Source organism: Xyrauchen texanus, chromosome 6 (assembly GCF_025860055.1).
Source record: "Xyrauchen texanus isolate HMW12.3.18 chromosome 6, RBS_HiC_50CHRs, whole genome shotgun sequence".
NCBI lineage: Eukaryota > Metazoa > Chordata > Actinopteri > Cypriniformes > Catostomidae > Xyrauchen > Xyrauchen texanus.
Genome location: NC_068281.1, coordinates 6,194,516 through 6,212,799, shown reverse-complemented (window position 1 = coordinate 6,212,799; position 18,284 = coordinate 6,194,516). Strand labels below are relative to the sequence as shown.

The window sequence follows — 18,284 nt, the reverse complement described above, 5'->3', positions numbered from 1 at the left end:
TCATGATTCCGCATACACGCCCCCTAATAAGGCTGATTAAGCTCGAGAGGGATAAGGCCAGCAGACGGAGACGGCAGTGCGCCAGAGAGAGAGTTACGGACAGATGCCCGACACCTGTGTGTATTTGTCTTCTTGGTTAAGTTTTTAATTAGAGTCCTCGCCCCTACCATCCACCCCAACGGAGCAGCCGCGGCCATCCGCCAGGGAATGGAGGAGTCCGGCCAACCACGAGGGGAGGAGGGGCTCCTAACCGACCGCCTGGAGCGGTCAGGGCCGCTGCCAGGGGCGGAGGAGACCCTACCAGCCGCTGAAATGTGCCGGGGTTTGAGACTGCCGATTGAGAGCGGTAAGGGGCTCCTGGCCACCCGCCTGGAGCGGGAGGACCGCTGCCAGGGGCGGGGGAGAACCCTTCCGTCCACCGTAACGCGGCGGGGCATGGCAATTGTTACTTTAGAACCTTAGATGAATGCCTTGATATAGGGTGTACCAAGAGACACAAATTGGACACAAAAACCTTGCATCCTATATGATACACTCTGCAAGTGCTCTGCCCTCACAATGTAGTAGGAAATAGTGACGCTCACTTTCAAATGCAGTTCACAGAATGTTTTCTCTCACTTTTGTCTGACTTCTCTCTGGACCTCTTTGAGATTCAGGACTGTGTGTTTCTATACAGAAAGTGCATTTACAACTCTATACCCTAATCAGATAAAAGTTACAAATGAAAGAGCAATTTTGGTACTGAAGAAAGTGAATAGCAATTCAAGTGGGAGGAACAGGAGTGAAAGGAGATGTGCAGAAAGACAACAAGGAGGTGTAGAGAGAGTGAGGAACATGAGAAGAAAGAGGGGAGGTGAAGACAGACTTTGATCAGAGTTAAAAAGTAACAGTTAAGGGATCCACTGGGATAAGAGAACTGCTATTGCGATCTCACATGCTCTAATCTGAAAGATAAATCTTTACACATTCTCGAGTCTGAACCAAATGTGCTCTTCCCCAGAGTAGTATGGATCAACCCGCTCACTAACCTGAATCTCTGATGAATTCATTTTTACAGTTTATGAAGCAGATCTTAACATCTCCTCAGTCATGCAGAGAGTTTACAGCATACTGGCACAGCTGGGCTGTTTTGCTCACATTCAATTGAGCGTTTATATCTTGAAGTTCATCTGTGAGCCAGCAGAATGTCTTTGCTGAAAATGGAAGAGGCAGAGTGGAGTAAAAGACAAGATGAAATCAGAAAAATTGCTAATTTTCTATCTTCCTGTAGTAAATCTCGCTAGTCTTAATGTGAATCATTCATCAGTGCAGGTTTGTGTTTGTAAAAATATATAGATTTAAAAATCGAATTCATCAAAAATATAATGATTTTCTACTTCTATGAAATTACTTTTATTTTGTGCTATCATAACCGAGGACACACAACAGGGAAAAATAATATAAACTAATTTGTTTTATACATTTCTAAATACATAAATTACTAAAAACATTTCTAAAGTTGAGTGGTGCGTGCTCTTGCAAAACGTATTATTATTATTTCGTATAAGCAATATTAATGATTATTGCATTACACTCAAAAAAAATATTTTAAGATATATGCATTTCAATTTCATAACAAAATTCCATCAAATTTAATTGAGTAATCTTTAGTAAAATAAGGGATTCTTAATCCCTTAAAAAAAAAAAAAAACTAATTATTTAATGTTTTATTAACTACATTTAGTTAAATATTACACAATTCAATTTGATGGGATTTTGTAATGAAATTGAAATATGTAAATCTTTAAAATAAGCAAAATTATTTTTTTTTGAGAATAGCAAGCGCCACAAATAATATCTAAAACAAGACAAAAAAGAAAAGAAAACAACCACAAAATGTATCTCTCTCAACATCATAATACACAACGATCCAAAAACAAAGAAAATGTCATCACTGCTGTAATTATTTCCTTTCACAATGGTGTCACATATTCTACCACATCTTTCCCTCTCTCCACACTTTCTCCCAGATCATTAGCTATATAATCTAAAACTGGTCTCCGAATATTGAAATAAGTATCAGAAATCATAAATAAATAGAATTAAAAAAAAACTTTTATGCATAGATTAAATCTTATAACCTTTCAATATTAAACGATGAAAACATATGCTAAAAATACTAATTATGACTTTTTTTAAACTATGATAACATAAACAAAGAGTGAAATAAACATAAAACATTTCATTATTTATTGTTGAAAATAATTTATTTCAGTTTTTCAAACATTATGACTGTTCCACGGTTGTGTGGCGTAATTTTCACCACACCAAAAAAATAAAATAAAAAAAATAATTATTGAAAAGTTTGTTTTGACCAAGTTGATCAAGTCTACAAATTTGTCAGTGAAGAGCATGCTTGAGGTGAATTTTTATGAGGCAAGCAATTTTTGAAGAAATAAAATAACCATTCATGGTATTTGTGAGCAGAATAATTGTCATTTCCAATCAGGCTTTAATTTTGCCAAATTACACAAAAAGTTTAAAACTATTATTTAATTGTGTGTCTTTAGGATACATAAATTATAAAATGTGCTTTAGCAAGACAAAAAAAAAAAAAAAAAAAGGTGGCCATTATTTCCCCCCAAAAATTATTTAAAAAAAATTCTCTTATCGTTTACTCATCCTCATTCCATACCAAACGTATGACTTCCTTCAGCAGAACACAAACAAAGATTTCTAGAAGAATATCTCAGCTATGCAGGTCCATACAATGCAAGTGAATGGTGACCAGACCTTTGTAGCTCAAAAAATCACATAAAGGAAATCTAGAAGTAATCCATAAGTCTCCAGTGGTTAAATTCATATATTCAGAAGCGATATAATAAGTGTGGGTGAGAAACATCAAATTTTAAGTCTTTTTTTTTGCTCTAAATCTCCACTTTAGAGGATAGACACATATGGTGCCTGTTTAGTTTCACTTTTATATCAGAATGTGAAAGTTAAAGTGGAGATTTAGAGTACAAAATTACTTAACTATTGTTCTGTTTGTCACCCATACCTATTATACTGCTTTGGAAGACATAAAGGATTTAAACACTGGAGTGATATGGATTACTTTTATGTAAAGGATTTGAGATGTGGTGGACATGACATTGCAGTGAAAATGTTAATGACTCTCATTAAAAATGACAAAAATTATTACAAAATATTTAACCTTAAGTGATGCATGTACTTACACTGTTGGACATTGTTTGTAGACAAATAAAAAATAAAAAAATATTGAGAGAGTTAAAAATGTTTTAACGAGACTTTAAGTCCACAGTGCTAAAAATGCCTCAAGTTGAAGATACACCCAAATACATCACATTTCAGAAGTTAAATTCATTTAGAATTTGTTTCATTTTTGTCTTTAAACACATATTTCTGCCTTGGGTCACTTTTAGGGTGAAGATCATCTGTATTGTCTGATAATTGGCTGGTAATTAGAGGCAAATTGCTGCCTAATTTCGCTGCTGTTACTTTTGTTTTCTTATCTTCATCAAGAACAACAACACACAGAGGGAGGAAACAGGCATTGTAGATGCAATAATGTTTTAAATATATTTCAAAATATCTTTCACACAATCTAGGTGGAAATACACATGACAGTAAGGGTGAAAACTTTCAGAGGAAGTTCATACAGAAGGCTTGATGCAGTGCAAAAAATTAGATTTGAAAAAAAAAAAAAACATGATTTGCAGGATTTGTGAGCATTTCAAATGGTGAGGGACACAAGTTTTCATCATGTTACTTTTAATAGTGAGGACATTTGAAAAACCTCGGCCCTCGCAAGTGGAGCCATACCTGTATACACAAAGATCCCCCATTAGGCTTAACAGACTGTAGGGGCAAGTGCTGTTAGCGAGCACCTATGAAGGCTGGAATGGTACACAAGGGGGTGGGTGGCCAGCACCACACCCAGCCACCATTGTCTCCCCAGTGACAATGTTTTACACACCGCACCAGGTACTCATTTTAGGCTGAGTCGACCTAGGGGAGGCCCGTGACCAGTTCAGATAATCGCCACTGGTGTTGGCCATGAGCGGGAATCGAACTCGGGTTGCCAGCTTCGTAGCGCAGCTCGCTAACTGCTACACTACCACTCCCCACTACCTGTACACACGCACGCATGCACGCATGCACGCACGCACGCTTATAAGCAATGTATATATCTATGTCCATTCTCCTCGTCAAACATAGAAACATGTGCACACACACACTCTGTAAGTTGATCTATCTCTAGGGATTGTGTGTTAAATGCTGTGAGCAGCTTGAATGCATTTGTAACAACACTCAAATCTACATCTCTTGTGCAAACACACACAAACACAGCGAACAGTGGGCTTGCATCTGTAACAACACAAAGACCCTCAGCAGTCCTGCTAATCACCTCAAAGATCCTGACCTCAGTGTCGATCCCCTTGGGCCTCAGCTCCACCAGGAGGCCCAGTCAGAGTCTATGGGCAGAGCTGTGAATGGGCCCTACGGTGGAGCTGTGTGATGGGGCCCCACATGCAACAATTTCAGCAAAATACACAAAATCGCTTCAAAACATTCCATTGATATCCGTCAGGGAACAAAGACATTCCTGATGCATGAGTGTTCGCAGCTGGTTACCCAGTAGCTTTCAGGACTGCTTTTATAGCTGGACACACGTTGTGATGCTTTCAAGTCTACTAATTCCCTTTTCTCTGTTACACAAAGACATGAGTCACTCTTGTGCATATCTAGTCAATAAGACTCAAAAATGGGGAGAAAATTGGACCATTGTGTGTTTTAGGGATATGGCTGTAGTTTAGGCTCTGTGACAGAGCTGCAAGCTGGGGCCCACTTATCATGTGTTTGTGTTCATCAATAAACAAAACTCTCAAAATAATGACATCTGGGGAATAATGACTTGTGGAGCTGCGTGAATATGTACAACCTTATTATCTTACTATCTATACTCGACCAGTGAACTTTACCTTGTCCACTCATTACCCAGAAAAATGTACTTACCATACGTGTCATTCCATCAGTGTCTTCATCTCACTGTGTATATAACCTGTGTCTTAACTCTCTCATACCTGGTTTCACAACTGGCTTGCTCTAGCTAGTAAACAGTGTTTCAACAAACATTCAGTAGACTATCAATAGCCTGTATAACAGCAGCAATATAACAGTTTAGCGACTGGCTTGCTCTAGCTAGTAAACAGTTTTTCAACAAACTTTGAGTAGCCTGTATAAAGATACAGGCCTTTATTAACGACCTTTTAATGAACAGATTATGAGCTGTTATACAATTTTATATCATTATATAATTTTGCCATGAAATTGAAATGTGTATATCTTAAAAATAGGTTCTTTTTTTTTTTTTTTTGGTGAAACTTATTTGTTAACATTAGTTAACTACATTAGTAAACAAGAACAAACAATAAACTAATGAATAATACTTTTACAAACTTCTGAATGTTAATTGCAGAATACATGTATATTAATATTTTTTTTTATTATAAGTTGTATATATTAACAGTAGTTAATGCATTATGAACTAACAATGAACAAGTACTGTACTTAATTAACATTTACCAAAATTAATAAATGCTGCAAAAAAAGTGTTCATGGAAAGCTCCTGATACCTAATACATAAATGTTAACTACCTTATTGTAAAGTGTAAAGTAACATACAATCAACTAACAATAGTGTCAATGTAGTAAACACAAAATAATAGCAAATAAATAAAAACTAAATAAATAAAAAAACAATATATATATATATATATATATATATATATATATATATATATATATATATATATATATATATATATAAACACTTCCAAAATGGTACCCTGCATTACCATGTTTTTGGACATGGTATCATTGAAATGCCATGGTATTCTTTGAAGTACCTTGTTGTGCCATGTAAATGCAATGGTGTATCATATAGTAATCATTCACTGCTTTAGTATTTTAAAGTATCACTGTATTAATTTCTGATAACTTAACAGTGCTTTGCTGTAAGCAATAACATTAAATTGACAGGACAATCAACAAATTTAGGAGGTAGCAAACAATAGTCTAAAGAAATATCACTCACTTTTTCTCTTTAATTCTCATTACCTTAGGAGGAGTGTCGTAATTACATAAAGGTGTTGTTGAGTCATGATGGAGGGCTCTTTGTGTGCGGGACAAATGCTTTCAACCCCCTGTGTGCCAATTACACGGTAAGTGTTCTGACGATGCCTGCAGCTTTCAATATCTCACCAGTGTTTACCCTTGCCAAACATGTAGATCATGCAAAGTTGAATTCACAAACATCACAAGATTCAGTTCATCCCATTCCAATTAGGATTTAACTTTCATGAATTCACCTTTCATATTTTTAGAATCTTGGTTGCAGTCTAAAACATGAAAAGTGGATAGTTCACCCAAAAATACAAATGATCTCATAATTTACTCACCCTCATGCTATCCATGATGTGTATGACAGCAGAACACAAACAAAGATTTTAAGAAAAATATCTCAGCTCTGATCTCCACTTTCATTTTCACTTTCACATCTGAAAGTAAAAGTGGAGATTTAGAGTAAAACAATTATTTACATTTGTATCTGTTTCTCTCCCACACCTATTATATTGCTTCTGAAGACATTCATTTAACTGTTGGAGTTGTATTGATGATGTTTTTGCTGTCTGTCTGTGATTTTTTTGGAGCTTCAAAAGAGAAATCTTCATTCACTTTGGACCTATTGTATGGACCTAAAGAGCTGAGATATTTTTCTAAAAATTTTCGTTTGTGTTCTGTTGAATAAAGAAAGTCATACACAATTGGGATGGCATGAGGGTGAGTAAATGATGAGAGAATTTTAAATTTTGGGTGAACTATTACTTTAAATGAACATCAAGAGGTCTGGTTCTGTATAAGGAATCGGTTTATTTGTACAAGTAATTTCAAAGAATTGGTTCAAAAAAGAGTTGACTGATTCATTTGACTTGTCACTCAAAAGTGTTCCCAAAAGTTATTGCAGCATTTTATAAATCATTTAAAAGTATATATTAATTATTTTATCAATAAAAACTGCTGATTATCACTATGTTTTATAAAGTTACATAAACAGCATCAAATGTTATGTTGTTTGTCATCCAACTCACAGATTTACTCCGAGACAGAGTTCTCTCTCACAGTTAAGTGTTTATTAAAGGTTTGCCAATCAATTCAATTGAATCATTAAAAAGAACTGTTTAAATCAGGCATCAGAAGAGTATTGTAATGAATCAGACATGTCGGGCAGATCCATTTGCAACAATAATTTTAATGGGCAGACTTCAAGGAAACGTAAAGGTTCTCAACAAAGAGCAACACAAGGCAAAGGTCCAGTCTGATGCCCGGGGAGGGGTTCAACTCAGGTGAGAAGGTCCGGCTCGAGCCGAGATCAGCAGCAGACGACAAAGAGGCGTGAGACAGGCTTGGTTCGGGGCAGGCGGCGAGATATCAGAGTCCAGTAACAGGCACGGGTCGTTAGGCAGGCTGCAGGCAGACAGAGAGGTTAGTAACAGGCTGGGATCGGAACAATAGAGTAACTTAGAGAACGCTCAGACATGCAACATGGGGTGAAACAATACTTCGCACTGAACGCTGAGTAAATGGGGCAGATATAGTCTCAGGGCGAGAGCTTAATGCGGGACAGCTGGGAAGCAATCAATGCTTAATGATCACTGCCGTACTGAAGCAAGAGGCACTTAGTATTCAGGGGAGAGAGAGCGAGAGTGCGTGGAGTTGGCAGTGCTGGGCGCCGTAACAGAGCCCCCCTCCTGCGAGCGTCTCCTGGCACGAGAGAACTGATGACGGCGAGGTCTGCCGCGAGGTCGAGGGGCGGTCTATCAGGGTGATTGCGATGGAAGTCTTGAGTAAGGGACGGGTCTAGTATGTCATTGGCGTTGACCCAGGAACGTTCCTCTGGCCCAAAGCCCTCCCAATCAACGAGGTATTGGAGATGCCCGCCACGGCGTCTAGAGTCCAGCAGACAATGCACCTGGTAGGTCTCCTCAGCCCTCTAACAGGATTGGTTGGGTGGCCGTCTCCTCTGAGTCCCCTGTGCGCTCTACAGATTGGGCGGAAGCTGGTTTGAGCAGGGAGACGTGGAGCGTGGGTGAGACAGCGCAGGTGTCTGGGCAAGTCAAGGCTAAAGCGACACAGGGGTGATTTCACGGACGATCTTGAATGGGCCCAAGAATCTCGGACTTAGTTTCTTGCAGGGCAGCCTGAGGCGTATGTCTCGTGTGGATAGCCACACCCATTGGCCGGGTTGGTAAACAGGTCCTGCCCGGCGACGCCTGTCTGCCCTCTCCTTGCCGCGTCTTATAGCACGCTGGAGGTGAGTGTGGGCCAAGTTCCAGGTCCTCTCACTCCACCGGAGCCAATCATCCACGGCAGGGACGCTGGTGGGCTCACCTGACCAGGGGAACAGTGGGGGCTGGAACCCGAGGACACATTGGAAAGGGGTCATCCGGGTAGAGTGCTTGCGGATGGAGTTCTGGGCATATTCGGCCCACATCAGGAAGCGGTGCCAATCCCCTGCTGGCGATGGCAGTAGGAGCCGAAGGAAGCGGGAAATCTCCTGGTTGAGGCGTCCACTTGTCCGTTGGCCTGGGGTGGTACCCGATGTGAGACTCACGTTGATCTGTAGTCTCCCACAGAAGGCATTCCAGACGCGGGAAGTGAACTGGGGTCCCCTGTCAGACACAATGTCCTCTGGTAGCCCGTGAGAACCGAAAGACATAGTTACACAGATGTTCCGCCGTCTGCAGAGCGGTGGGGAGCCTGGGGAGCGGGATGAGCTGACATGCCTTGGAGAAGCGGTCGATGGCGGTCAGAATGGTCGTGTAGCCCTCGGAGGGAGGCAGATCCGTGATGAAGTCCACCGCGATGTGGGACCAAGGCCGTTGGGGAACAGGCAGGGGTTGAAGGAGACCCGCGGGTAGCAGGCGAGAGGATTTCTGGGTGTTACAGACCCTACAGAGGCGAATGAATTTGCTTCGTGTCTCGGGGAGCGTGGGCCACCAGTACCGGTTCTGAAGGAGCTGGGTGCGTGGCAGTGATTCGGGTGCCCGGAACAGGGAAGGGCGTGCACGTGGTTTATCACCTTGTCGCGGAGGGTTTCTGGTACAAAGATCCTCCCAGTGGGGCAGTCGAGGGATCTCGATGTCAGCGTTGGCCTGGGTGCACTCAGTCTCGAGGTCCCATTGAACCGGTCCGAGGGCGAGAGCTGGGTTGATAATCGGTTCTGGAGTTGGGACCTCCGTTTGAGTCGAACAGTCGAGACAGAGAATCAGCCTTGGTGTTCTTCGAGCCGGGACGGTAGCTCACTGTGAAGTGGAACCGGAGAAGAAGAGAGTCCACCGGGCTTGGCGTGCGTTCAGTCTCTTGGCCGTACGCGGGTACTCCAGATTCTTGTGGTCTGTGTACACGAAGAATGGGTGAGTCGCTCCCTCGAGCCAGTGGCGCCACTCCTCGAATGCTGACTTCATTGCTAACAACTTCGCGGTCTCCGGCGTCATAGTTCCTCTCTGCTGAACTCAACTTCCTGGAGTAGAAGCGCAGGGATACAGCTTGGGGGTCAGCCCTGGCGTTGAGAGAGGACCGCTCCCAGCCCGGTGTTTGAAGCGTCCACCTCCACCACGAAGGGTAGCTCAGGGTTAGGATGGTGCAAGATGGGAGCAGAAGTGAAGCTGTTCTTGAGTTGCTTAAAAGCCCGGGAGGCAGCCTGCGTTCCAGGGTAGCCCTCTCGTGCCCTTCCGAACCAGGGCTGTTAACGGGGCTGCTACGGAGCTGAAGCCTCTGATGAAGCGGCGATAGAAATTGGCTGAAACCCAGGAAGCGTTGCAACCCCTTCAGGGTAGAGGGTTGGGGCCAGTCTACGACTGCTCTCACCTTATTCTCATCCATGGCCACGCCCTCGGTGAGATGGCGTACCCCAGAAAGGTTGTAGATGTCTGGTGAAAGTCACACTTCTCTATCTTGGCGTAGAGTTGGAACCGAAGGAGTCTTTGAAGTACAGCGGACATGCTGGATGTGGGCTTCGAGGGTGTCGGAATAAATCAGAATGTCATCTATGTAGGCGATTACACTTCGATTGGAGCAGATCACGGAGGGCGTCGTTGACGAAGGATTGGAAGACGGCAGGGCTGTTAGAAAGGCCGAGCGGCATGACGAGATATTCATAGTGCCCAGTGCTCGTGGAGAAGGCAGTCTTCCATTCGTCCCCTCTCGGATCCGAACCAGGTTATAGGCGGGCGCAGGTCCAGCTTGGTGTAGTATTTGGCCGTCGCGAAGCAGCTCCAGAGCGGCCGGTACCAGCGGCAGTGGGTAACGGAACTTAACGGTACATTCGTTCAGTGCTCTGTAGTCGATGCAGGGTCGCAGTCCCCATCTTTCTTCTTGACGAAGAAGAACCCTGCTGACAGAGGGGACGTGGAGGGACGGATGAACCCCTTTGCGAGCTCCTCCTCCACGTATTTTCGCATGGCCTCGGTCTCAGGTTGGGACAGTGAGAAGATGCGGCCCCTGGGTGGTGTGTTGTTGGGTACGAGGTCTATGGCGCAGTCGTATTCCGGTGGGGCGGTAGCTTGGTGGCTTTGACCTTGCTGAAGACCTCGACTAGATCGTGGTATACGGCAGGTAGGCGAGATAGCACGGCGTCGTCTCGGGACTCGGCAATGCCTTGGACCTTTAAGGGTTTGACGACAGACAGACACTTTGAGAAACACCTCTCTCCCCAGCTGACTATCTGCCCGGTAGTCCACTCCAACTGGGGGTTGTGCTTCCTTAGCCAGGGTAAGCCCAGGATGACCGGGGTGTGAGGAGCTTGGAGAGCGTAGAACTGGACCTCCTCATGATGGAGTTGGCGGTCCGCATCGCGGCGCCTGGGTCATGTGCGTGATGCGTCCTGTGCCGAGTGGACGTCCGTCGACAGCCTCTACTGACAGCGGAGTTGTGCATGAAATGAGGGTTATCTCGTGAACCTGGGCAAAAACTTTGGACATGAAATTGCCGGCTGCCCCGGAGTCAACTAGGGCGATGGTATTTACAGCTTGCCCCTTAATAGTGAATTCAAGAGGCACTGATACACAGGTGAGAGGATTTAAACAGTCGAGGGTCAGCCTCACCGTGGTTCTGTCCTTGTATGCAGGTCGTAGAGGGCAGTGCAGACGGAAGTGACCGGAACCCCCGCAGTACAGACACAGGTTCAGAGATCGGCGACGCTCCCTCTCCTCCTCGGAGATGTGTGAGGCGTTGATTTGCATCAGCTCGTAGGTCTCAGCAGACGAGTTAGAAGCACGTGGTGTGGGACTGACGCGCATAAGCTCGTTGAGGCGGAGACTGGGGCGTCGTGAGCGCATCAGGTTGTCCAGCTGGATGGTGAGATGAACAAACTGATCCAAATCCTTTCCCTCGTCGCGACAGGCCAGCTCCGCTTGCAAATCGTGTCGGAGACCCCTTCGGAAAACCACCTTGAGAGCGTTCTCCGTCCAATTGGTTTGGGCTGCCAGCGTTGAATTTGAGGGCGTACTCTGAGGTAGGCGATCTCCCTGTGAGAGTTCCAAGAGAAGATCCTCGGCTCCTCTCCCTCCTTGGCATGCTCGAACACAGCTTGGAAACGCTCCAGAAATTCTCCGTAGGAAGAGAAGGTGGAGCCATCTGGTTTCCAGACGCGGTGATCCACTCCAACGCACGACCGGTGAGCAGCGTGCACACGAAGGCGATTTTGCTGGCATCAGTGGCGTGCAGGGCTGTCTGCTGGGCGAGATACAAAGAGCATTGAAGAATAAAGCCCCTGCATTTACCTGGGTCACCCTCATACCTCTCTGGAGCCGAGGTGTGGGTTGGAGCTCGCAGTGTGCGGCTGGTCCAGTGGGAGGCGGCGCGAGTGAGTGTTGGAGCGGCCGTGGGTGCCGCGATGGATTTCTGCAGGGCTCGTGCCGCTGAGACCAATTCCTCCGTGAGCGTGGTCAGGCGGAAAGCTGGTGATGATGGGCGGCCAGCTGAGAGGCTTGGTTGGTGACAGCGGCCGACAGAACAGTTATTGTCGCTGGGTCCTCGTTCGGTGAAGTATTCTGTAATGAATCAGACATGTCGGGCAGATCCATTTGCAACAATAATTTTAATGGGCAGACTTCAAGGAAGCGTAAAGGTTCTCAACAAAGAGCAACACAAGGCAAAGGTCCAGTCTGATGCCGGGGAGGGTTCAACTCAGGTGAGAAGGTCCGGCTCGAGCCGAGATCGGCAGCAGGCGACAAAGAGGCGTGAGACAGGCTTGGTTCGGGGCAGGCGGCGAGATATCAGAGTCCAGTAACAGGCACGGGTCGATTAGGCAGGCTGCAGGCAGACAGAGAGGTTAGTAACAGGCTGGGATCGGAACAATAGAGTAACTTAGAGAACGCTCAGACATGCAACATGGGGTGAAACAATACTTCGCACTGAACGCTGAGTAAATGGGGCAGATATAGTCTCAGGGCGAGAGCTTAATGCGGGACAGCTGGGAAGCAATCAATGCTTAATGATCACTGCTGTACTGAAGCAAGAGGCACTTAGTATTCAGGGGAGAGAGAGCGAGAGTGCGTGGAGTTGGCAGTGCTGGGCGCCGTAACAAGTATAAGCTTTTATGAATTTTTTGAATTGATTAACATTGATGAAATTGGAACACACTTGATTAAATAATTAAAATTCAAGTGGATATAAATAATTACAGTGAAGATTTTAGAAGAGATGAGTTGGGTTGAAAGTATAAGTGTTAAAGAAATATTCCAGGTCCATTACAGTTAAGCTCAATCAACAGTATTTGTGGTATAATATTGATTGCCACAAACATTTATTTAGACTTGTGCCTACTTTGCAGTGAGGCACTTACAATGGAAGTGAATGTGGCCAATTTTTGGAGGGTTTAAAGGCAGAAATGTGAAGCTTATAATTTTATAAAAAGCACTAACATTAATTCTTCTGCTAAAACTCATGTATCATTTGAGCTTTAAAATTGTTGAAATTGTAATTTTGTACAGTCATTTCATGGTTTAGGGTTTTTTGATATTACATCATCTTGGCAACAAAGATGTAAAATTGAATATAACTTTACACAGAAAAGGTTAGTAAGTGTTCCCCTTCTGTCAATCACTCGCCGTTGTGCCGATGTAGTGACACTAGTTGCCTCTCTTGAGAGCCTCGGTCACCTCTTATCTTTGAGAAAAAGCCGATGAGAATTGGTGAAAAGAATTTGCATGCCCCACCCCCGGACATATGGGCATAAAAGGAGGAAAGCATGCATCTGTTCAGACAGATTTTTTCTTCAGCGCCGAGCAGTTGTGTTTCAGCAAGCTGAGTAAAACCCACAGTTGTTCCACTCACTTCTAAAGAGCATACGCTGTTGGAAATAAAGAGCCTCTAAAGAGCATTTCAGTGGCTTTTCTCTTCTTCTGCACAACACTGTAGATTACGCCACGGCGTATGCACTTGAACAGGCGATGGCCACTCACTTGGTCCAGGAACACCATCTGTGGCTGAATCTGGTCCAGATGCGGGACCCTGACAAGTCTCGCTTTCTCAATGCCCTATCCCCAGATCCACCTATTCGGTGACAATAGGTGCCCAGCAGTTCTCGATGGTTAAGAAACAGACGGAGGCCATTCAACACATATTGCTCTGCCGTGGCTCAAGATCCCTCGTTCTGTCTGCTCGCCGAGGGCGTCCCCCTGCGGTGGTGAAACCCCAGGCAGCTCTGCCCCAGCCTGGGCCCAGCTCTAAGCCCCAGCTCAGAGCTCCCCGCAGGAAGCGGATGCCCCCGTCTCACGGACCACTTCTTGGACCCAGAAGGCTCTCAAGTGCTCCAGAGGAGACTCAGGGAGAGAGACATCTGCCACAGAGCTGGTATTCAGACCACTACATTCCCCGGTGGAGGGCCGGTTAGAGAAACTTTTGTTTCCTTTCCTTTGCTTGCCGCACCCCCAACGGGCTGCGGTACCCACGTTATCACAAAGGAAGCAGTTTCCTCACTCCCTGAGTCACTTAGCCGGTGCTTCTTGCCCTGCGCAGATTTCTGCCATTGATCCACGGAAAGCACGTGTTGATTCGCTCAGACAACACAGCGACACTAGCGTATATAAATCGCCAGGGCGGCATTCACTCTCGTCACGTCACAACTCGCAGGGCATCTCCTTCTTTGGAGTCGGCTGAGGCCACTGCATGCCACTCATATCACAGGCAACCTAAACACCACAGCGGAAATATGCATTTCCCTCAGTGAGCCTACTTGCACAAGTCCTGTGCAAGGTCAGGGAGGACGAGGAACAAGTCATTCTCGTGACCCCCCCACTGGCCCACTCGGACTTGGCTCTCGAATCTCACGCTCCTCATGACAGCACCTCCCTGGCAAATTCCCCTGAGGAAGGACCCTCCTTCTCAGGGACGGGCACACTCTGGCTTCTGTCACCCAGACCTCTGGAACCTTCACATCTGGCACTTGGGCGGGATGCGGAAGATCTAACCAGTCTACCACCAGCCGTCGTAGACCCACCGCAGGTACCGACTTGACTGCGCTGGAATAGGTGCTCCACAGGTTCTGATTATTCCAATATCTCCCGTGATGTATTTTCTGCGGTACGGTCTCCCTGACGGCGGACACGTGTCTCCGTTGGGCAGAGCTCCCTCTGTCCCTGTTTGCTATGTTTGTAGAGCTCCTCCCCATCGAGGCAGGACCTACCACCGCGCCACTTCCATGTGTGGCTGGTAAGCCCATGTGATGTATTTGCCACATGTTAATCTCCCCTGTTGGGCAGGATGTGGTCTCCGTGGGGTCTTTAACAACCGAAAGAATAGGATTGGAAAAGAACGCCTTCCCCGATGCATGTTATAGTGTTAGATGCCCCCAACCTTATCTTACACTCTATGGAGAGAAAACATAGAGAGAGAAATGGCAGCAGCTGGCGCGGCCTGCTCCCAGGATAGTTACGACGCTTCCCTCCCTCAGGGATGTGGGGAATTATATGACATCTCTTGGGGCATTGGGGAAGGTTATGTGCAGTCTGATGCAGCAGTCCACGTAACATGTTCAGTGTTGTGCCGTTTTTAGATAGGGACCTCTAGTGTCACTACATCGACACAACATCTCATTCCCTCCATCAGGGAACGGAAGTTACGACAGTAACCGAGACGTTTTCATCACACTAAAATCATATTTACATGCATATTGTTTATGTCTTGTGTCTATACTTTGGAATGGCCCCCATTCTCTTGCATTGTAAGTGCCTCACTACATGATGGCGCACAGATGGCCGCCTCGGTGTGTGTGTGCACGTTGTTTTGTTTTGGAGGAATTACAACTGCTGTTAGGGAAAAACAGGGACATTTCTTCATCTACTGCTTTTTGCTTCACGGAGACGTGGCTTTTTAGATTAATACCGGACTCTGCGCTGCAGCTTGCAGGCTTCCAAGCAGACAGACACAGAAATTTCCGGCAAAACTAAAGGTGGAGGAATCTGTTTTTACATCAACAGCGGTTGGTGCAACGATGTGACAGTGATCCAGCAGCACTGTTCTCCTGACCTGGAATCTTTCATCATAAACTGTAAGCCTTTTTATTCACCCCATGAGTTTGCTTCATTCATTCTAGTCAGTGTTTACATCCGCAGGCAAACGTGCAGGTCACACAGCGCATGCTCGCCGACCAGATACTGTGTGTGGAGTGGACCAACCCGGACTCTTTAGTTATTTTCCTTGGTGACTTTAACAAAGGAAATCTCACTCATGAACTCCCTAAATTCAGACAGTTTATTAAGTGCCCGACATTCTGGATCACTGTTACACCTCAGTCAGGAATGCTTATCATGCCATCCCCCATGCTGCACTGGGACACTGACCACGTTATGGTCCACCTGATTCCTGCATACAGGCAGAATCTAAAGCTCTGCAAACCTGCAGTGAGGACATCAAGGAAGTGGACCAGTGAGGCTGTGGAGGATCTCCAGACGTGTTTTGACTCTACTGACTGGGACGTGTTCATGACTGCTACAAACAGTCTGGATGAGTACACAGAGGCTGTGACATCATATATCAGTTTCTGTGAGGACTGCTGTGTTCCATAACGCACCAGGGTGAGTTACAACAATGACAAACCTTGAATTACAGCCAAACTCAGAAGGTTAAGGTTTGATAAGGAAGAGGCCTTCAGGAGTAGGGACAAAGACAGATTTAAAGAGGCGAAGTACAAGTTTAGCAAGGTGGTGAAAGAGGCTAAATGACGGTACTCTGAGAAGCTCCAACACCAGCTCTCAGCCAACAATTCTGCATCTGTCTGGAAAGGGCTCAGGCAGATCACCAACTACAAGCCTAAAGCCCCCCCCAGGCCATCAACGACCGACGCCTAACCAATTACCTGAACGAGTTCAACTGCCGCTTTGAAAGACAAAGGGACAGTCCTGTAACCATTCCCCATGACACCTCCCAACAAAGGGAAAGTTCTGAAACCATCCCCCACGACACTTTCCAACATCTTCAGCTACAGTGCATCCCCAACAATTCCCACCTTAAAGGTACCCCCCCCACCAGATGACTCTTTCCATCCATGAGAGGGACGTCAACAAACTCTTCAGGAGACAGAACCCCCGGAAAGCTGCTGGACCGGATGCTGTCTCCCCATCCAGCTTGAAGCAATGCACTGATCAGCTGTCTCCAGTGTTCACAGACATTTTCAACACCTCACTGGAGACATGTTATGTGCCAGCCTGCTTCAAGGCCTCAACTATCATCCCTGTTCCCAAGCAGTCAAGGACCACAGGACTTAACGACTTCAGACCCGTCGCCCTGACCTCTGTGGTTATGAATTCCTTTGAGCGCCTTGTGCTTTCACACCTCAAAGACATCACCGACCCCCTCCTGGACCCCCTGCAGTTTGCATAGAGAGCCAACAGGTCTGTAGATGATGCAGTCAACTTGGCACTCCACTACATCCTCCAGCACCTGGACTCCGCAGGAACCTATGCCAGGATCCTGTTTGTGGATTTCAGCTCTGCCTTTAACACCATCATCCCGGCTCTGCTCCAGGAGAAGCTCTCCCAGCTAAGTGTGCCTGACACCACCTGCAGGTGGATCACTGACTTCCTGTCAGACAGGAAGCAGCATGTGAAGCTGGGGAAACATGTCTCCGATTCACAGATCATTAGCACTGGATCCCCCTAGGGCTGCATTCTTTCTCCTCTGCTCTTCTCCCTGTACACTAACAGCTGCACCTCCAGTCACCAGTCCGTCAAGCTTCTGAAGTTCGAGCTGAACATCAGCTCCCTCATCAAGAAAGCACAACAGAGAATGTACTTTCTGCGACAGCTGAAGAAATTCAACCTGCCAAAGACAACGATGGTGCACTTCTACACAGCCATCATCGAGTCCATCCTCACATCCTCCATCACTATCTGGTATGCTGCTACTACTGCCAAGGACAAGGGCAGACTGCAGCATGTCATCCGGTCTGCAGAGAAGGTGATTGGCTGCAATCTGCTGCTGCTCCAGGACCTGTATGCCTCCAGGACCCTGAAGCGTGCTAGGAAGATTGTGGCTGATCTCTCCCACCCTGGCCACAATCTCTTTGAAGGGATGAAATACATTTTTGTTGTAATCTATATTATGCCACAAATACTCTCGATTGAGCTTAACTTGTATTGAACCCGGTTTTGTAATTTTATCAAACATTTTTTATTTGTTTAAATCTTAAAATATTTATTTTATTATAAAAAAAATGGATTAAGAGTTGTGTATAAAATTGAGAAACACAAGGAGACAGAAATCCCTTCTGGATTCTGTTTGGACTATTGTCACAGTTGTGAGATAAATCGACAAACACTACAGATGTTTTTGAAGGGACTATCCAACAATCTTTCAGATACACACACACTCACACTTTCTGTTGTTGCTGGAAGCGTGTAGAAATTACAATCCTGTGAATGTTTTTGGAAATATGTGTGATTTATAACAGCTGTCTGCCTCTCGGTATGTGTCATGTCCTCACAAAATGTGTGTGTGTGTGTGTGTGTGTTTGTTCAGAGAGACACTCTGGAACTGGTTGGAGAGCCCATCAGTGGAATGGCCCGCTGTCCTTATGACCCTAAACATGCTAACGTGGCCCTATTTGCAGGTAACCTCCACGTCTCTCTGTCCATATAATGGTTCTACCCTGCATTATTCTCTCAACTGTCATTTACATATTTGTTTATGCCTCTTTAATATTTAATAATAGCATCCATGTT

The 18,284-nt window shown here is 45.4% G+C and overlaps 1 protein-coding gene across 1 annotated transcript in view; it reads left to right on the top strand.

The window, feature by feature from the left end:
- The window catches only part of LOC127645083 (semaphorin-6B-like), a 151,929-nt gene that overhangs the window by 93,758 nt on the left and 39,887 nt on the right, over window positions 1-18,284 (top strand). Inside the window, exons 6-7 of the mRNA XM_052128602.1 lie at window positions 6,126-6,224; window positions 18,082-18,172. Coding sequence (XP_051984562.1) covers window positions 6,126-6,224; window positions 18,082-18,172 — 190 coding nt within the window. The remainder of the gene's footprint in view (window positions 1-6,125; window positions 6,225-18,081; window positions 18,173-18,284) is intronic.